The 18,847-nt window shown below is 45.7% G+C and overlaps 1 protein-coding gene across 2 annotated transcripts in view; it reads left to right on the top strand.

Annotated features, from left to right (window-relative positions):
* The window catches only part of LOC142573119 (glycerol kinase 5), a 227,708-nt gene that overhangs the window by 182,312 nt on the left and 26,549 nt on the right, over positions 1–18,847 (top strand). Inside the window, exons 14-16 of one of the 2 annotated variants that reach the window (XM_075682640.1) lie at positions 4,378–4,421; positions 8,946–9,112; positions 16,165–16,298. In XM_075682640.1, coding sequence (XP_075538755.1) covers positions 4,378–4,421; positions 8,946–9,112; positions 16,165–16,298 — 345 coding nt within the window. The remainder of the gene's footprint in view (positions 1–4,377; positions 4,422–8,945; positions 9,113–16,164; positions 16,299–18,847) is intronic. The other variant, XM_075682641.1, reaches the window with a different exon arrangement.

Below are 18,847 nucleotides of genomic sequence, written 5' to 3'. Positions count from 1 at the left end.
GCATATCTCCTAAGGCTTTCTTTACTTCTTCCGGCGTTACCTTCGGGATTTCGAATTCCTCTAGACTATTTTCTCTTCCATTATCGTCGTGGGTGCCACTGGTACTGTATAAATCTCTATAGAACTCCTCAGCCACTTGAACTATCTCATCCACATTAGTAATGATATTGCCGGCTTTCTATCTTAACGCATACATCTGATTCTTGCCAATTCCTAGTTTCTTCTTCACTGTTTTTAGGCTTCCTCCGCTCCTGAGAGCATGTTCAATTCTATCCATATTATACTTCCTTATGTCAGCTGCCTTACGCTTGTTGATTAACTTCGAAAGTTCTGCCAGTTCTATTCTAGCTGTAGGGTTAGATGCTTTCATACATTGGCGTTTCTTGATCAGATCTTTCGTCTCCTGCGATAGTTTGCTGGTATCCTGCCTAACCGAGTTACCACCGACTTCCATTGCACACTCCTTAATGATGCCCACAAGATTGTCGTTCATTCCTTCAACACTAAGGTCCTCTTCCTGAGTTAAAGCTGAATACCTGTTCTGTAGCTTGATCTGGAATTCCTCTATTTTCCGTCTTACCGCTAACTCATTGATCGGCTTGTTATGTACCAGTTTCTTCCGTTCCCTCCTCAGGTCTAGGCTAATTCGAGTTCTTACCATCCTGTGGTCACTGCAGCGCACCTTGCCGAGCACGTCCACATCTTGTATGATGCCAGGGTTAGCGCAGAGTATGAAGTCTATTTCATTTCTAGTCTCGCCGTTCGGGCTCCTCCACGTCCACTTTCGGCTATCCCGTTTGCGGAAGAAGGTATTCATTATCCTTATATTATTCTGTTCCGCAAACTCTACTAATAACTCTCCCCTGCTATTCCTAGTGCCTATGCCATATTCCCCCACTGCCTTGTCTCCAGCCTGCTTCTTGCCTACCTTGGCATTAAAGTCGCCCATTAGTATAGTATAGTTTGTTTTCACTCTACCCATCGCCGATTCCACGTCTTCATAGAAGCTTTCGACTTCCTGGTCATCATGACTGGATGTAGGGGCGTAGACCTGTACAATCTTCATTTTGTACCTCTTATTAAGTTTCACAACAAGACCTGCCACCCTCTCGTTAATGCTATAGAATTCCTGTATGTTACCAGCTATATTCTTATTAATCAGGAATCCGACTCCTAGTTCTCTTCTATCCGCTAAGCCCCGGTAGCACAGGACGTGCCCGCTATTTAGCACTGTATATGCTTCTTTCGGCCTCCTAACTTCACTGAGCCCTATTATATCCCATTTACTGCCCTCTAATTCCTCCAATAGCACTGCTAGACTCGCCTCACTAGATAACGTTCTAGCTTTAAACGTTGCCAAGTTCATATTCCAATGGCGGCCTGTCCGGAGCCAGTGATTCTTAGCACCCTCTGCTGCGTCGCAGGCCTGACCGCCGCCGTGGTCAGTTGCTTCGCAGCTGCTGGAGACTGAGCGCCGGGGTTTGATTGTTGTGTTCATAGGAGGTTGTGGCCAAGTACTGCACCAGGGTGGCCAATCCTGCTCTGGTGAGGGAGTGCGTTACCGGTTCTGGTCACCGGGATCAGGCCACACACCAGGCCTGTTTGTGCAATTTTATCAACACGCGGATTTTTTTTTAATCCGGTGGAAAATTGCCGGCACCGGGATTCGAACCACGGACCTCTTGCACGCGAGGCGGGTGTTCTACCTCTACGCCACCGCTGCGCCTCTGCAGCGTCCATATACGCCGTAATGCTGGAGTCTCTATATTGTTTTTCGAGTGTTTGAGCTCTGGCTTGTCTTCTCCCTTCGCGGTGTTGAGGGTTCACGTTCAGTGGAAGCGGGGGGTTCGTAGTGTTTATCGCATGTCCATGTCAGCCGTTGTGTCAATTGCCTGCGAAGGGGGCCCAGCCTAGACAACCTCGTTAATTTGGTTTTAACGGGATAAAAAAAATTGCCCGGATTAACCGAATGTCAAATTATGGAGAGCATCAAGAAATCAATAAACAAATGCTTACTATGCCAACACGCTTTTATTGACTGAATAAATGAGCCAATCCTGTCTCTATTTTGCACAAAAGCAGTGCGGAAGCTGCAGTTATCCTCTCTTGGCTGATTAGCGCTCACACCGGAGAAGGCCACGCGACTTCCTTCACAGTGCGACTGCGGTGTGCCTTCTCATCTGAAACACGCTTTTCAATATGGTGCGAAGGTCCCAATTATTTTTTCGCCGGTAAGCTGGCGGCCGTCCATCACAATGTAGCCGGTATTACTCATCCTCAAAAGCTCGTCAAAACAAAAGTGCTGTTTGCCACTACCTCTGCGGACGAAACCATGGCCGCTGTCGACGCGATCATGGACGGCGACTACGCAGTCATGAAGGCGCTTGGCGAACGCGGCGCTCTGCGCGGCAGTAAACGCAAAAATAAAGGCTTTAGAGGTGCAAATAGGCATGAAGCGTTCTATCGTTGCTCTCAAATCTTATTCACTCGCTATTTCCACTGATGACTATGGCGATGCGGACTCTGCTGCTACTTTTCGGTGGATGCTAACGCCTTCTTTGCTGTTTTACGTCGCACATTTGCAGCGCTCCGGCGCTCGCCTATCTGCAAGAGATGTGCGAATGAACTTATGTGTGGCCAAGTACGTCTGAATTAACGAGCGTTTCATTGCATGAAATAATTCATGCGCCTTCCGGGACCAAAGGATGAGTCAGTATTATCCGATTTTGCTAACTAATGACGGGCAAATTAACGAGGTTTTACTGTACGTGGTGACCAGTTGCAATATTGGATAGGCACGCTCTCTACGTAGTGAGGTGGGCTTCAGTCAATCCTGCTAAGGCGTTACACAGTCCAATTGTTAGCATACGCGGAGTTGATGTAACCGTGGGTAGAGCTAGGACTTTTCTTTAGCCCTTTCGGGTGATAGTGTTTCTCTTCTGCCTTTCTCCTAGCTGAAGAATGGCATAGGGGGGAGGTAGGTTATTCGAGAAACGATGAAGGCTTCTACCAGACATGGCATGTCTCGTTGTTTCATGCCGTGTTTCAGATTGTCAATTCTTCAGAGCATTCCTTTGATTTGGAATGTCTTTGCATCTAGTTTTTGGATGAACTCGTTGTCTGCACAGTTTTCTTGGAAGGTGATCGCTAGGATCTTGATGGTTGAGGTAGGTAGGTGACTATGTCAATCCAGGGAGAGTTGTATGTCCATTGCCGAGTCTTGTCGCCTCTTCTGCAGGACTATTAGAGCACAAATATTGGGGGGGGGGGACAGAGGCGAGTTTGCACTGTTCTGCATAGGCGTGAACTATGTTGGTGGCCTCTTGGAGGTGGTCCTGCAGTGTTCCTGCCCACCCTTTGTTTATACATATGTGGAGGAATCCGCGTAATTTTTTCGTCCTTCAATAAAGAGTGTGGAAAATGACCTTCGTAGCACTTTGTTGAAGACATAGTCGGAAGGCGTTGCCACCAGCCAGTGTCCATTAGTGTTGTCTAGGCGGTGTTGCACCAGTGCCGATGGAATTACCACCTACATCGCCGCTGTTTTGTTAACGGTAAAATGCATGTATGCTCGGTTAAAGTTGTCCATCATCAAGGTGCACCGCTGAAATATGAAGCGGTGGCAGCCTGGAATGGCGGGTCGAAGTATGGCCATGACGCTTGTGAAACAAGTTCGTTTCGAGTACTGCGCTACTGGTGTCCAGGCAGTACTTCTGCTCGGACAGTATTTCTAGCCTAGCTGAGGAAGCTAGAAGTTGTGATGAAGAATGAGGAAGCGCAGGATCAGTTTTCCCTGCAGAGATGTTTGAATGCTGCTCAAAGTTGCAATGTGCAGCATGTCTCTTGTATACAGCGCGCAAGTGTTGCTGAAAGGTTTGTGCACAACACAAAGCATACGCGAAAAAAGTGGCCAAGTTTCTGGAAGTGCAGTGATCGTTTCCATAATTGTCAAGTTAGCTTTCCTGCGAGGTGGTTTGTCCAATTAATGGCTGCATATTTATTGGGGCTAAGTGCTTACACACAATGAGTTTGCTTGTATTGTTCATGGGGAATGTAGGCGTGGCCCTCGTGACGAAACCATGCACAAGCGACAGGCCCCAGCATGTTCAGCTAGCAATTCGTCTTCAGCTGAATGATGACCCGTGTCACCATTATTTGGATAAATCTGCAGTGCAGAGAAGCGCACTTGCAAATCCTGAAGAGTGTCTATTTTGTAAGTTTTCAAATATAGGGCAAGTGCAAGAGATATATTGAACACGAAGGTACTGAAATCATAGCCCTTAGAATCCCACAGGTGTCACATTGTAAAGCTGCAACGTTGAGTAGCATGCCTGCAATTATCCTATGGTAATTCTGCGTCATAATTTCTGTTTGCAGACTCGGCGGGGGTCTTCTTTATACCTGCGTTCAGTGGCCTCCAGGTTAGTGTTTCTTCAAATACTGTTTTTTGGTTGAGCAACTGTTTTCGAGTGTGTCTATGCTGTCATGATACTTCTTACCCCTCTTGTAGGGTAAAACAAACATGATACTTGTCCTGTTGATCCCCATGCATTTCCTACAAGGTGGCAGCAAGAAGTTTCGGAGAGTAGATCTGTTTTCAAGAAAGTAATTTATTCATGCACATTCAAACACTGGCACCTTCTAAATAGTTTCAGCGCGCAACACTACATCGTTCCCAATGTTCCTGCCAATTTGCGAATTTTTCCTGGAATCCTTTCCAGAACTAGTTGAACACTTTGAATGGTTCATGTTTGATTTCAGCAATCGTGTCGAAGCGTCGAATTTTGAGCTGGGTTTTTAGTTTTGCGAACAGAGTGATGTGAGCGGGAGCCATATCTGGTGGCAAGGAGCTTGTGGAACAGAAAACACGTTGTTCCCGGCGAGAAACTCGCTTGCACCGGGAACTCTGGGACATGGTGCATCGTCGTCCTGCGGCGTTCAGATTCTCACGCACCGCAGATCGGGCTATTTTTCGTGAACGACCGGTTTAAGGCACGCTAAAGCTTGGCCGTGAAGCTAGCTCTTCATGGTCTGGCCATGTGGCACAAACTTCTGGTGCCCAATACTGTGACTGTTCCTTCGTTCCTTTTTGTGCTTTTTTGCACTTAAGTGCTTTGCGCTGCAGAAATTTTGCACCATAGACTGTGAACGTCAAAAAGACGATGAGCACGCCGATTGTGTAACGGAGGGCTTACCTAACCAGAGGGCTTACCTAACCATTTTTGGGTCGCGGAGACGTTGGGCCTCTTCACTGTGAAGACTGTTGCTCCGTGTCCGCGTCGTACCCGTGCACCCAAGTTTCGCTCCAACTGGTGAGCCTCAAGGTGAAAGACGGGGGTCATTTGCCAGATTTGGATTCGACCTCTGGTGATTTCGCTCTGTTCCTAAAATTACAAACCAAGCTCAGAGGTCACCGTTTTGACACGATTGCTGAAATCAACCGCGAATCCCAGGAGATGCTCGACTCGCACAGTAAGAAATGCTTCCAATACTTACTCGCAAGGTGGCGGACCGTGGGAGCAGTCTACCGCTGCGCAGGGGTATATGTCAAAGGTGACAGTGTTTGTACGTACAAGCAAGTTCAATATGAGCTAGGCATGGAGTGCCTGTGGTTTAAAGGGCTCCACGAATCCACTGCAATGGCATTATACGAAAAAATTGGTTTAATATATAGCAACAACTTCAGTGGTATTTAAATCTGCAATTTGCCATATGATGGCATCGCCGTTCAGTCTTGATGCACCATCAGCCACGGCACCATGTTTCAGGTCATGTTGAACTCGACTGTAATAGCTAAATGACGTTTTGAAAACGGAGCTGTAGTCTTAAAATGTCTTGATACCACCACATATATTTACTTGTAGAAATGCTTGTTCAGCCAAAGAATATGCGCGGCACCCACGTTTAGCTGCCAAGCGAACGTAGGTAACTGGTGAGTTGTTAATTCACATTAACAGCTAGCACGTGAACATGTACCACAATTATGAAACATGTGAAAAAGAAAAAAAAATTCTGCAGAAGCCATTGACGATTACTTTCAATGTAAATGAAAATGAAATAGCCGAATGCTTCTAAAAGCTATTGGCTTTGCTGAAGGAATGACGCGCTGGAAAGCGAGTAGTTGTTGCAGTGAGGAGATTTAAGTGGCGGTTGAAGTTTCATTGAGTAATTCCATTTAGAGCAGAGCCATTAACCAGGACATCTCTGGCGGTATTGTAGGTTCCTAGAAATATATGCCGATTCCTCACACGTGTGTTGTCTCATAGCCTCGCGAGTACTAAGTGGACGGCGAGAGCCATCCTCCTCCCCCGCAGCCACCACCACCACTAGAGAGAGAGATAGCCTGTCCTTCTCGAGCGCTTGACCTATGCATACAAAGATTCAGGCGCCACAAAACTCTCACGTCTCGTGCAACATCTCAAAGTTCGCGTTTCACGAGAAACGTGCCCTTTGGGTTGGCACCTTCGTATTTGTGGTGCAATTCCGACAACCACCGACCATGAAAACGGTTGAAAGGGTCAAATAGTGCTATTCGCTTTAATTTAAGTACAATTTTTAGACTGTGCTAATAACCAATCGAAGCGCACTTGGGTGGGCTAGTATTGTTGATCCCCCTGTTTTCTTTTTTTGAAGTTTAACTGAGTTATTAAGTTAAAGCAGCAGATATGTGAAGAAAAATTCGCCCTGCAGCGAAGTTCGGTCTGCTGTTCGTGGTAACATTCACTGTATGCTATGCGGATCTAATGAGTGATTGCCACACTTCACTGACTATTTGATTCCCTCAATTCAGTATCAGCCCCTCGACTTCTGATACATTTAGAAACCTTTACATGGCCTGTTCGTACTGCTTGAAGAAAACACCGAGAAAGGCGAGTCGACAGTGATTGACATCGAAGTAATACAATGTTTTCTTTGGTGCACTAGTGTACCACATGGGTTGTTGCTTAAACAGCACTGTCTAAAGCATCGACCCATATTTACTGTTCAGTAAAGTCTGAGTCCCGGTTCTGGGCTTAGGCGTGTGCAGTTTGAATCAGCCTGTCTGGGTATTATTTCAGCATTCTTGTGCTAATTACACATTAATACTGCTCTGTACATAGCTACGCTAACTTCGTGCGTCTTTTCAGTTTGAAGCTTAGTTTTGACCTTTTTTTTTTGTTGTCTTACCATGTGCTACAAAGCCTCAGTCTAATTTCATGAGATAAAGCTGGCCGGATGCCACGAACCTCAAATCCACCTGAAGTCACCAAAGAAGACCTTGCCTTCAAAACTGCAGCGATGCAGCTTGCATGCAAAATATAAGCCCGGTTGGTGTGCCATCTGCGAGGTAGCCTTTGCGGATAAAAGAGATGAAAGCCTGGCTAGTTAGTCACGATTCATGTTGAAACATGTCAGCGCGAACCGTACAGGGACAGCATAGACACATACGTAGACTGCGCCGATTTGCAACTGAATCTTTACTACACAAAGCACGAACAACCGAGGGAGACGGGCGTATGCAACAGCTACGAAACACATCAAAGGCAGGTACAGAGAAAGACGATGAGCTGTTGCACACGTGTACATAGCTTGTAAGCGAGCGTACTGAATTCTTTTGTTCGTTTGGTCGGTTGGTCGGTCAGCCGGTTTATCTAGAGCGTCCGTGTTCTAGTAAAGTCGGGTGTTTTCGTATCCCAGACAAAAAGGTGTCCGGGCCTAAATTATTGCTGGGCATGAGAACGAGAGTAGCGTAATGCATTGGCATTCTGTGTACGTTGAAGCGCTAGTGAAAGCTCAGTTTACACCGGTCACCACAGTGCTTAGGGTTTGATTTATGTTTTTGCGTCATTCCCTGCCTGAAGTAAAGCGTAATCTACAAAACAACAACATGCACCTTATTCCCATAGCTTGTAATTCGGAGATAAAGTTATTTATTGATGGATGCATATATATAAATGAAAAGAAAGGAAACCGAAGGGCCCGCTTTTTACTAGTCATATCTACGAAGCCAACAAACAAAGACTCCAAAGACAGCATAAGGGAAATTACTTGTATTTAATAACTGAAACGAAGGCATCATATTTAATGGAAATGAAAGTGAATGTAAAATACAACTGGCTGCAGTAGGGGTACGAATTCACTTCTTCGCATTATGCGTGCGATGCTCTTACCAATTTAACTACCACGGCGCCATTTTCCCATCCACTTTCTGGGGTACTTATGTTTATCTACTAGAACTAACCCTTCATTAAATAGAGAGGTTCTCGAATCCAGCAGCACTGGTGCCTTCAGGTAGTATGTTTGGGTTTATTGACCAGTTATCGCGTTCACGATCACTTTCAAGATTGGGCCTGCGTATCTCGCTTCAACGCGAACTAAGCGACGAGCACACACGCCTATGCGGCCGCCCCATACACAGGCGCCGCCGGTGTATGGTTGATCACGGTTCATGAAGGTTCAGAACTTGAGTTTGACCTAGTTTATGTTTACTAGATATCGTACTGACCGCTAATAAAGATGAAGGCGGGTGAAGAGAACGCAAAACGGCGACACGCCCGTGCCGTGGTTTTCTCATCCTTTGTCTTCGCCTTTATTAGCGATCATGACGGTTCTACGCATGGTGGATGAGGCGCTAAAGAGCGATAATGGCTTATAATGATCGAAACGACACCAGCGCACCTGGCTCCACCACCCGCAGTAGTTTGCTCGCATCATCAATTCACCTTGCGCCGCCTTTTGCAGCAGCTCACGTCGCCGCAGCATTGTCATCTATAGTGGTTGGATCAAGTTTCAAAAATGTTGATAATGACGCCGGGCTTAGTGGAAACGATGAGCAGGTGGCACAATGCTTTCACATACTTGGGCAACTCCAAGAGGAGTTTCTGCGCGAATTCTTTTTTCCTCGCCTACAATTTAGCACCGTTATGCCGTGGAAAAAGCGAGTTCCAGTGACCGTTGCTGTGCAGGCCCCGGTGAATGACGCGTACGCTGCCGCGGGTTTCCTTGGACTGTCGCCGTCCACGCGGCCCGCACACATGGTGCGCGCTATGCTCGAGTCGCTGGCGTTCCGCACCTACCAACTGCACGCGCTACTCAAGGGCACGTCTGGGCTACCCGCCATCGGCAACGTCAGGTGAGGAGCCGCTCAGGATGCGTCTTCGTGGTTTATAGACTGGTTTTAGGAAGCAGGACGTATGTGTGTTGGTGGTGGCAAACCCACCTGCACCGTTCGACGTAATCAGGTGTTTTCTATGGGGATTGCAAATTGTGCAAGTTTGTGGCGATCCATCTTCAACGGCACTTCAGCATGCTCCACAGTGTGCTTCGACGTTGTGTTCTTGGCAAAAAAGGTCAAATTTCCGGAATGTGCGCAGCAGTCGAAAAGCAAGTGAAAGGCTGTAGGATCTCGGGGACGGCGCAGTGACTAAGCATTAGATAAAAATTCGGACCATGTAAAGAAGGTGTGGTGTTTTGTGGTAGCAGATACTTGGGGCCGAACGGAACTTATGTAAACGCGAGGCTAAGGCAACATAAAAGTTGGTTGAAAGGGTATTATTCGTTGAAAAGATATAAGCCTTCTGCAAATTCCTTCGCCTACAGCAGCGGCAGCAGCAGTGACTTCGCATTAACACAGTTGCAACATGCTCGCATTCCCTTACACTAAGGTCGTTGCTTCTGTCAGTACGCGCGTGCTTGGCGGATGCTCGGTAGGTTCAATAAAAGCGAGAGCTGACAAAGAAAGAGCAAGTGTATCACGCTTTGGCTCTGCTGAGCAACTGTCGAGGCCTGGTTTTCTACAAAGTCACTTGCCCGTGAAGAGTGGGACAACCGTGCTGGCCCTTTCATAATGCTTTACCTTCTAAAAATATGTTTAGAATTCCGGCGGAATAGATTTCAGGATGACTGTTGACGTTAATGTTATTAACATTGAAGCAATATAGCGACGCATCATCTTGTTACCGCCGAAACGCGTCAAGTGTGAGGCATGTACTGTAGCCGGGCTCCTCTGTCCTCTGGACAGGCTGCACCATCTAGTGGCACTGCCGCGAAGCCCGGGTGTGGCGCACGTGTGAACAAATATTTGAACTAGATTTCCTGAAGACATGCTGTATAATGCGAGCTTTATTCCGCCCAGCACCGGAGAAATGCTCAAGGATTTTTTTTGTTGCTGAAGACTGGTACAAACCCAGCGACCCAAGTTGATTTCAAAGAGATTCATTGAAGAGCGGTATACACCCAGTCTCACTTTCCCAATGTCACCTTCCCAGTGTCACCTTCCCAGTGTCACGTACCCAGTGTCACATACCCGGAGTCACATACACAGTGACCGATGGTTGCCTTCGAACCCGGTTCCCATAGGACAGCAGGCCGACGCTCTATTCATCAGTCGATGGACTACCGAGTGACCCAAGTTGGAGTGAATGTGGTTAGATATGGGACATAGATATTCCGCGCCATCCAAAATTGTTGTAAAGCTGGCAGTTATGGCCCTCGCTGGATCATTACCTTCCGTATTAAAAAAGAAGTGCAAAGGTAGCGGAAATTTAAAGGTTTCGAGGCAGTGTTGCGAGGCTGCAAACAATTTCTGCCTTTTGACAACACCTGCATCCTGCTGCATCGACTAGGGCCTGTAAGAGAGGTTTCCCTCTCTCACCTCTCTCAGCAAAAGTGCAAAATCCGGTCCACCGTGGCGGCGCGGTATTCTTAAGCGTTGCCTGTCTCGAGAGCTCTGTCCCTAATACACAAGTGTGCGCGCTGTCTCATCAGTGTACTGACATCAGGCACGTACCGAAGATTTTTTTTCGGGGGGGGAGCAACCAAAGCTAACTTTTCTATGCAAATGAGGGGGGTACCTTTACTAGTACAAATGTGAATAACGCCCACCATTCGCTATAGGAACGCGTAAACCCACAAAAGAGAAATGAGCTAAGGTGTATTTTACACGTATGCTTATGCGATACACCTCTCCTTTACTTGGCAAACAAAGAACCACGTCAAATGGGCTCGCGCAGGAAAGGCGCAGAAAGAACACGGCCAAGAACAAGTAAAGAAGCAAAATTGTGAAATAACGATTACTTTAGTAGAATAGAACTTAAAAAAAAACAGCAGTTGGCAACAAAGGCACATGGACCGCGCGGAGTTAGGTTACTCCACCAGCCAATCACAGAAGCAAACAAAATCATCGTCATGCGACCTTTCAAAATGGCGTCGTCCTTGATACCTCCGGAGCGTCTGCTGTTCTTGAAAAGTATTTTTATAGGCAGAAGCAATGAGGTGTGCAACAGACATGGACAAAATGTATGGAGTCTTCAAAAGTCTGCAGTGCAGTTCATTTCGCTGGTGCACCCGTTTTACGAAACTTCACAGCCACCTGAAGTGAAACTTCACAACAAATAGTTGTAGCGAAGCAAGCATGCTATTTCAGCTCAGTAAAGAATTAGGCATTTGCCATTCCACTATAGTAGGTGAGGGAAAAGGTATAAAATTACGCGCTAATGATTTTATTTTTGTAGTCACTTATTTGGGTAACAGAAAAAGTTGAAGTACGTATTACTTGCAGGCTCGCGGAGGAACAGTGACTGGTGGTCATGCGGGCGTTGGCGGGGCTTCATTGCAGACTTAAGTTCTGTCCAACTATAGTAGCGTTTTTTGAATTAGCTCCGGAAGAATTATACAGAAATAAATATTTGCGGAACAATCACAGTTCTTTTGGATCCCTCGTTCACTGCTCTAACAAGTGCCACAACCGACTCGTATTGTTATTTGGTAAGTTACGTAACGATGCGTAGCCGCCAGTCGCGTACAACCGCGTATGGTGCAGGAAGCTGCGATTCTAGACGTACTGTGCCCGCCGCGGAAGGTTACAAAAACGCCTACATAAGCACAGCAGAGAAGTGGCTACGTTAGGTGGCTCTAATGATAGCTGTAGTAGCGTCTTTCAGAACACACGCAATTGTCCTCCACTTCCGGCGGCGTTTTCTCTGTTTCCCTTTTTTAAATAAAGATATGCTGATCCATACATATTTTCATAAACAATGGCTAAATGTGTTAATTTTCGCTTTTGCTTCCTGTTTGGCTGTTGTCTCGGCCCTTAGTAGATCGCTTAATTTCTCAACTCCTTGGGACTCTTATTTAAAGTTACCAATTTTGCACGAAAATTGCTGTACAATTAGGGAAAACCAGACGAGTTAACGGGTGATAGTCATATTGCCTATGAGTTTAAGGGTTATTACAGGGTTTGATGATGGACACTGTCTCGCATTATTTTCCACCTTATCTAACCCATATCACGGGTATATGGTTCCGAGTATCTGCCAGTGTCGCGGAGAGCCGTTACTCGAGGAAATAATGAAACAAAAAGAAAAGTTTAACGCAATTGGCATTTTCTCTGGCCGCAACTCGTTCCACGTGCATACAGACCAGCTGACCACAAACTGAATCCCCTTTCCTAGTCCCTGGATCAGTCTAGACGAAGACGGTTGAACTAACGAAGCAACAACGATGCGCGTGACCGTTGAATAGACGGTGACAACTGAATGCATCTCGAGTCAATCGCGCGAGCACCGAATCGATGGGAAAACTGGCCTGCACACCCCAGGAGATGTCAATAACTACCGCTATCCAAAAGGAGTGAAAACGGCAACAAAATGTTGACCACCGGATCGCTGTCAAGTCTCAACATTGATTTGGTGGCGCTTTAGGAATGTGTGTGAGAAGTGGTGGCGTGGGCGGGGAGGGGGCCGCCCCCCCCCCCCGGGCCCTCCCTTGGGTACGTGTCTGACTCACATGACTGATAAAGTTTTGTCACGGTGGCATCTAGGCCAAAGAGTGCCAGAGATTCCATTTCGCATCGGTTTGCATTCGAGAAAAAATGATGTTGCGTATCATACAACTCACTGTGCTGCAGCTGCATTCTAGAACCTGGTGAGAGCTCGCCTCGCACGATAAGCCCAGCGTGCGCAAACTTGTCTGTGTGGCCGAAAGATAAATTGTAAAACGCCCAGTAATGTATTGACGCCTTCAAGTTTCTGACACAGCGGAGTACGCCTCTGACGTCATCTGGGGAAAATACGGCGTTTAGGTTTAATACAGCAACAGCAGCTATGCCCCGACCCACGTGGTGCGGTGGCTGATTTTTCAGCAGACGATGGCTTAGTCCCATGCACGTGGCGTCACACATAGCATGGCAATATGGCGGTCGGTGCCGGAGAGCTGGCGCATTCTGACTCATATTTGGGCAGAGATGTGTTTTCTATGCCCAGTTTTTGCACGTGTGTAGTCGTAATATACCCTCTACTACAATTTCTCCCGGAAAACCGGAAATTGTTGGGCGGTCGTGTTACTTAACCTTTAATTTTCATCTTGATTAACTATGACTTCATTAATTACCTTTGCCTTAACCCCTCAGGTCATGCGTTCGAATCCATCCAAAGGTTGGGGTTCAACTGGTTCGAGTGCCCTACTTAACTTCGCCTTAACAGAAAATGTCGGGGGTTCGACTCCCACCAGAGGTGTTGGGCTCGACTCTCAACCTTCACACTATCAATTGGAATCAAACTTAGACATGTGGCCGGTTCACCCATATCTTAAAGTGGGTTCGACTCTCACCAAATGTTGTGGGTTCGAGTTCCTTAATGAACTATCATAATTAAGTTTGCCTTAATTAATTTTGCCTTGATTATCACCACAGGTTTTCCTGATGCTTCAAATTCGCCTCAGCTTCACGCTTTCTTATAAAGAAATTGATCGCCTAATTCGCCCTAATTAACACCAAAGGTGTAGAGTTAAACTCCCACCAAAGGTCGTGTCTTAATTAAATTTGCCTAAGTAACACCGCAGGTAGTGGGTTTGAGTTCCGCCAAACATTGAGGGTTCGACTCCCTATGAATTTTGGTGCTATAACGCCGGACATCGGATTTTTCGTCAGATGAGCCGTCTAAGGCTTTCGCCTTAATGCATTTTATGAGAGCTAAGCTCATTATAATTTTTCATTATTTTAAAAACCAGCTGCTGCATTAACTTATTGATGCTTAACATTTCTGACGACAGTGTTAGGAGGGTTTAAGACATATAGTCCTTGCACCCCTGCACATTTTTCTCAGTAAGCAGGCTCCTGGTAATGGGAACATATTTCCCCGGTCCCATGAAATTCCGTTTATTGAAATTCATATCGAGCAGACTTTGGTTACTCTGGCATACTCATTTACAGCAAGTGTAATCTCGACCCACGTCCCCAGCTGTCTGTGCTATCTGTCTTAGTTGCGGATTTGATGATGAGGCAGCTGCACGACGACAAACCCATGGTGACCGCATACTGGCGGCAAGCATGCGATAAGAGCAGGCTGAGGGTTATTGCGGTTGTTACTTCGTTGTTTCCGCTAGTATGCATAGTTCCCGCCAGAAGATGGCTGCTCCAAAGAATTGCTACATATTGACACGTCTCCTTCTTTATCTTCATCGGGCGACCACGTTTCACCGCCTAACAAATGCTATCGCACAGCGAAGGACGTGCCTGCATCTTTAGGAAGCTCCTCCACCGGATGTCACGTGGTAGTGACAGTGAGAAAAGCAGCAATACTGGGTATGACGAAACTAGCGTTTTATTGGGCGAACTTGTGCCCTCAAAAAACACGCTATACTCAAAGAATGGCGACAGCGGCGAACACAGTCGGCGATCGGCGCAAATCTGATCAGCGGGTCAAGCGCGTTGGCTTTTATACATCAGTCGTCGAATGTTCCATAGTAATCGCTGGGACCCGCGTGTCTTCCACAAAGTTCTACATTATTCGCGTCGCGCACACAGGCTATCAGATTGCACAAGGTTCGGTCACAGACAGCGGATGGAACCATCGATAACATTCCAGAAACTTCCGATACACGCAGGCGTGTCCTGCGCTGTATGATAACATTTGTTAGGCTGTGAAACATGGTCGCCCGATAAAAATAAAGAAGTGCACGTGTCAATATTCAGGTGTATAAGAATTTTTATTGAATAAGTTGCAGTAAGATGTGTCGTGGAAGGCGAAAACTGGACCCAATGGAATTTGCTATGCGTAAAATTCTGTTTGTTTCTGCTGATGCCGGTCGTCCTAGCATGTCACAGTTAATATAATTTCCAGGCTGTACCACTGCCTACATGCATTTTTATATAATAATAAAGTGACTAAACTGCAATGGGATATCCTAAATTGCATAGTGCTTGCCGTTCATAGGAGCTGCCAGCAAATGGTAATAGCAGAGGCTGTAGTATTTATTTTTTATTTTATTGATGTTTTTTGTGTAGAAAGCAACATGCAAAACTCAGTAAGTGCTGGACTTCGGCAGCGATGGGCAGTAGCAACTTGCTTGAGAAACAGGCTTCTCAAGAGCAAGAGAATGTACTATAGTTACTTTTATGTGTCTTCCTATGCTACAAATAATTTTAATTGTGGGGAAAACAAGCCTTATTGCGGCATCAGAATAGATCTTTGAGATCGGTGTGTCAGAAAATTGCGTGCAACAGTGTTGTGTCAACAGGAAACTGCTCAGCTAGTTTTCTCATCTCAGTTCACCTATCACCTACCACAGGAAAGCTGTCTTCGTTGTAAAAAGTACACTGACGTCGAACACTGAAATTTATTCTGCCTTGCAGTGTTTAAAGCTAAAGGTAGCCTAGTGAAACACACTATCACATGTGAAGGGAGGGAACAATTGTTCCGATTTTTACATTGCCACAGAATGAGGTCACTTGCGAAGGCATCTAAAATATACGGGAGGATATATGCTGTGCCAGATGTGTTGGGTCAGGGGCCTCACTTCCACGATAAGTGCCGACAGAGTGGTGGGAGCGTAGCATCACTGCGTTTTTCTGATGAACTTTAAGAAGATAATTAAGGTATATTTATATTGAACTGCAATATAGTTAACTTTTCATTATTAATGAGTGACAGAAATTTACTAGTTATAGATGCAGGGATGTTCCATCTGGAGAGCTGATACCGTAATCATTCAGCAATGACACCAACCCTGCTCCAAGTTTACGTCTTTTTCGGGCTATATAAAAACGCATTTTCGACATCCTTAAGCACTAAACTATTGCTGTGACTTGACTTAATCTTTCACTTTCATTATGCAAATCATGTTGGAGCTTCTTGTGCCACTTGCAGGACTCTCTCGACCATGGCATGTTCCTTTCTTTCTGCCCAGGTTCACTGGCGGAGTGACTCGAAATCTGTTCCTCATGCAGCTATTGGCCGACCTACTGCAGGAGCCCATCATCTGCTCTTGCCAGCACGACAGCAGTGCTCTTGGAGCTGCTTACCTTGCTGGCCTTGCTGTCGGTGAGTTTACGCAAGAAAGAGACCGCATTCATGTTTCAAGGACGTCAGAGCCCTCAACCAGTCTTGTCCATACCCTGGTACTGCCATAGTCGTAGCCAAAATGGCGGACATCGCATATTCTGAACTACTGAAACTGAAGGTAGCACGCCAAAAGCTTTTTTTTTATGGAAAGCACTCTTCACAGAAGCGGTAGCATGAGACCGAGCGCTGAAGTATGTTTTTGTTTGTGGGGCAATGTGAGCCACTTTAACCAACTCAAGGTCTTGTGGAATTTCGCACGGGACCTAATGCAATAGTAACTACACATTTTAAATAAAATATAATATACGATATAGTTAAGCACAATATACAAGGTGTACTATTGCATGCGTTTTACAAGCAAAATCTATACATTCTTTAGTTGTTGGAAGCTGTTAAACGGGGCATAACGGCATTTTTGGACATTGAAGCTTTTCATTCTATAATGTCTTTTTTTTGTGCATGTGACAGCTATGCAGTTGGAGTCGATGTAGTGGGTTAGGTATTTTCTAACTCAATGTTTTACAGACAATCTATTATCTATCACGCAACCACAAGCGCTGATATCACAAATTTAGGCTCGTTCGAATGTTCGATCGAATATTGTGCTATGCGATGTTGAGTTCGATTCCAATTTCAGTATTAGAAGTTTTCGATGTACACGAAACAGAGGAAAATACCTATTTGTCCAAGTATAATCAGCACCCACAATTACGACGCCCCAGAAAGAAAAAGAAGTTAAATGCGTATAATCAGCAGAAATAAATGTATACAAACACTGTAAGCTTTCTGAAAGCGGTCGCGGATGCACATATTCTCTACATCATAACTTAGGCCAGCAGCTTTTATTCCCCAACTCTGCAGCGACACTGATGGTAAAGAACTCGGCCCTAAAAGTGGTTTCGTGGCAGCACGGGCGGCGCTGCCATGAAACCACACCTCAAGGCAAAATGCTCTCGTGGAGTCATACATCAAGTCAAAATTCGCATATAACCTACATCCCTATTTTGCTGTTAATAAAAAAGAATTGGTGCTTGTTATAAGCGCGAAAATATGGTAAATTTTAAAACGTATAATCGACAGCTTCGGTTTTGGCGAGCAAGTCACATTGCATAGCTCATAGCCAATACAAAGCATGGACGAATTCGTTTACGGTAGCCTACTGATTTTTGCACCTGCTGGATTTTTCAAACAATGTCACAGTTGCTGCATGGCTTCTCTTAGCACCGCCGTCGCTTTGAGTAGGCTTGCGTCGATGTGGCATTAAACGGTAACATTGGTGGCCAGTATCCGGTGAAACAGCGCTGATTAGGTCCGACAGCCAAGGCAGATGCAGCGGGGCACGGCAAACCGTTGCGGGAACTTTGCCGCTGATCGGCCATCGGGCCATTCATCACGCGCACAAGCAAGGCTGAAGACCGCAAAAGTGGCGCTGCAATTTGGGCGCTGGAAAAGTGGCGCTGCAAAAGTGGCGCCGCAATTTTCGCTGTGCGCTTGCAGAACGGAACGGGTTAAGCTCTCGTGTAGAGGGAAAGTGGGAGAGCATTTGAGCTGCACTACATGAACTCCCGAATTGTTGGCCAAGGTCGTACATCACAACTCAAGGTGCAGTGCATCACAGATCTCGATTCATTGCTGTAAATGCGCATCCCTGCATGCAGCGAAGCCACTCCTCACTCAAGAGCCTGGTTGCAAGAGCACAGTTTTGCTCTGCTAAATGGAGGGCTGTGTTGTAGTGCACGGGAAACTCCGCACGAATGTATCGACGCTTTCTCTCTCTATCTTTCTCTCTCTCTCTTGTTTCTTCTCCCTATGATCAAATCAAATCAATCTTTATTTTCCAGTAAAAGAAACAAACTGGATGGTCATTTTGTCCTAAAAGCTATGAGAGTAGCTTGAATGGGCTCAAAAGACCTTAAATGACAACATCACCTTGGCACACGATCAAACACTGTAGTAGACATATACATATATGTGAGGCAAAAACATAATAGTCATGACTGCATTATAAATAACTATGTCATAGTGCACCGTAGTAATGACAGTAAAAATGCATATATGCAGGAAAAGAAAGACAATGGAACGGAATGTTACAACATATAACGGAACAAAATATTGTCTGAGTTGCTTCCTATTGTAACCTGCAATATCTACATATTTGTTGAGAATAAACGGTAAGTTGCAGGCTAGCGATTGGTGTTTGTAGCAGTGTGTGCGGAAATGTGGACTAATCCATTTGCCAGATTTCCTTGTGCTTATCTTAGGCTGACGGTGTTCTAAGCTTGCTAGACGTTCAATAAAGTTGTTTACTAATGTGTCAAAAAATTGCATCACATATAATAAACGGTATGTGTAAAGGTGATCTACTCTGACAATATTAAACAACTTATATGCATCTCTAGTCGTAGACAAAGGTTCCAGGTTTCCGATGTGGCGAATAATTTTTTGCTGCAATATCAAAAGTTTGTTTATATTGCCTTTAGCTGTCGTGCACCAGCCCAATGGACAGTAGTTTAGGAGTGAATTGAAAA

The sequence above is a fragment of the Dermacentor variabilis genome, chromosome 2, assembly GCF_050947875.1.
Source record: "Dermacentor variabilis isolate Ectoservices chromosome 2, ASM5094787v1, whole genome shotgun sequence".
Taxonomy (NCBI): Eukaryota; Metazoa; Arthropoda; class Arachnida; order Ixodida; family Ixodidae; genus Dermacentor; species Dermacentor variabilis.
Note: the sequence above shows the minus strand (reverse complement) of the source record. Positions and strands in the feature narration are given on the sequence as shown.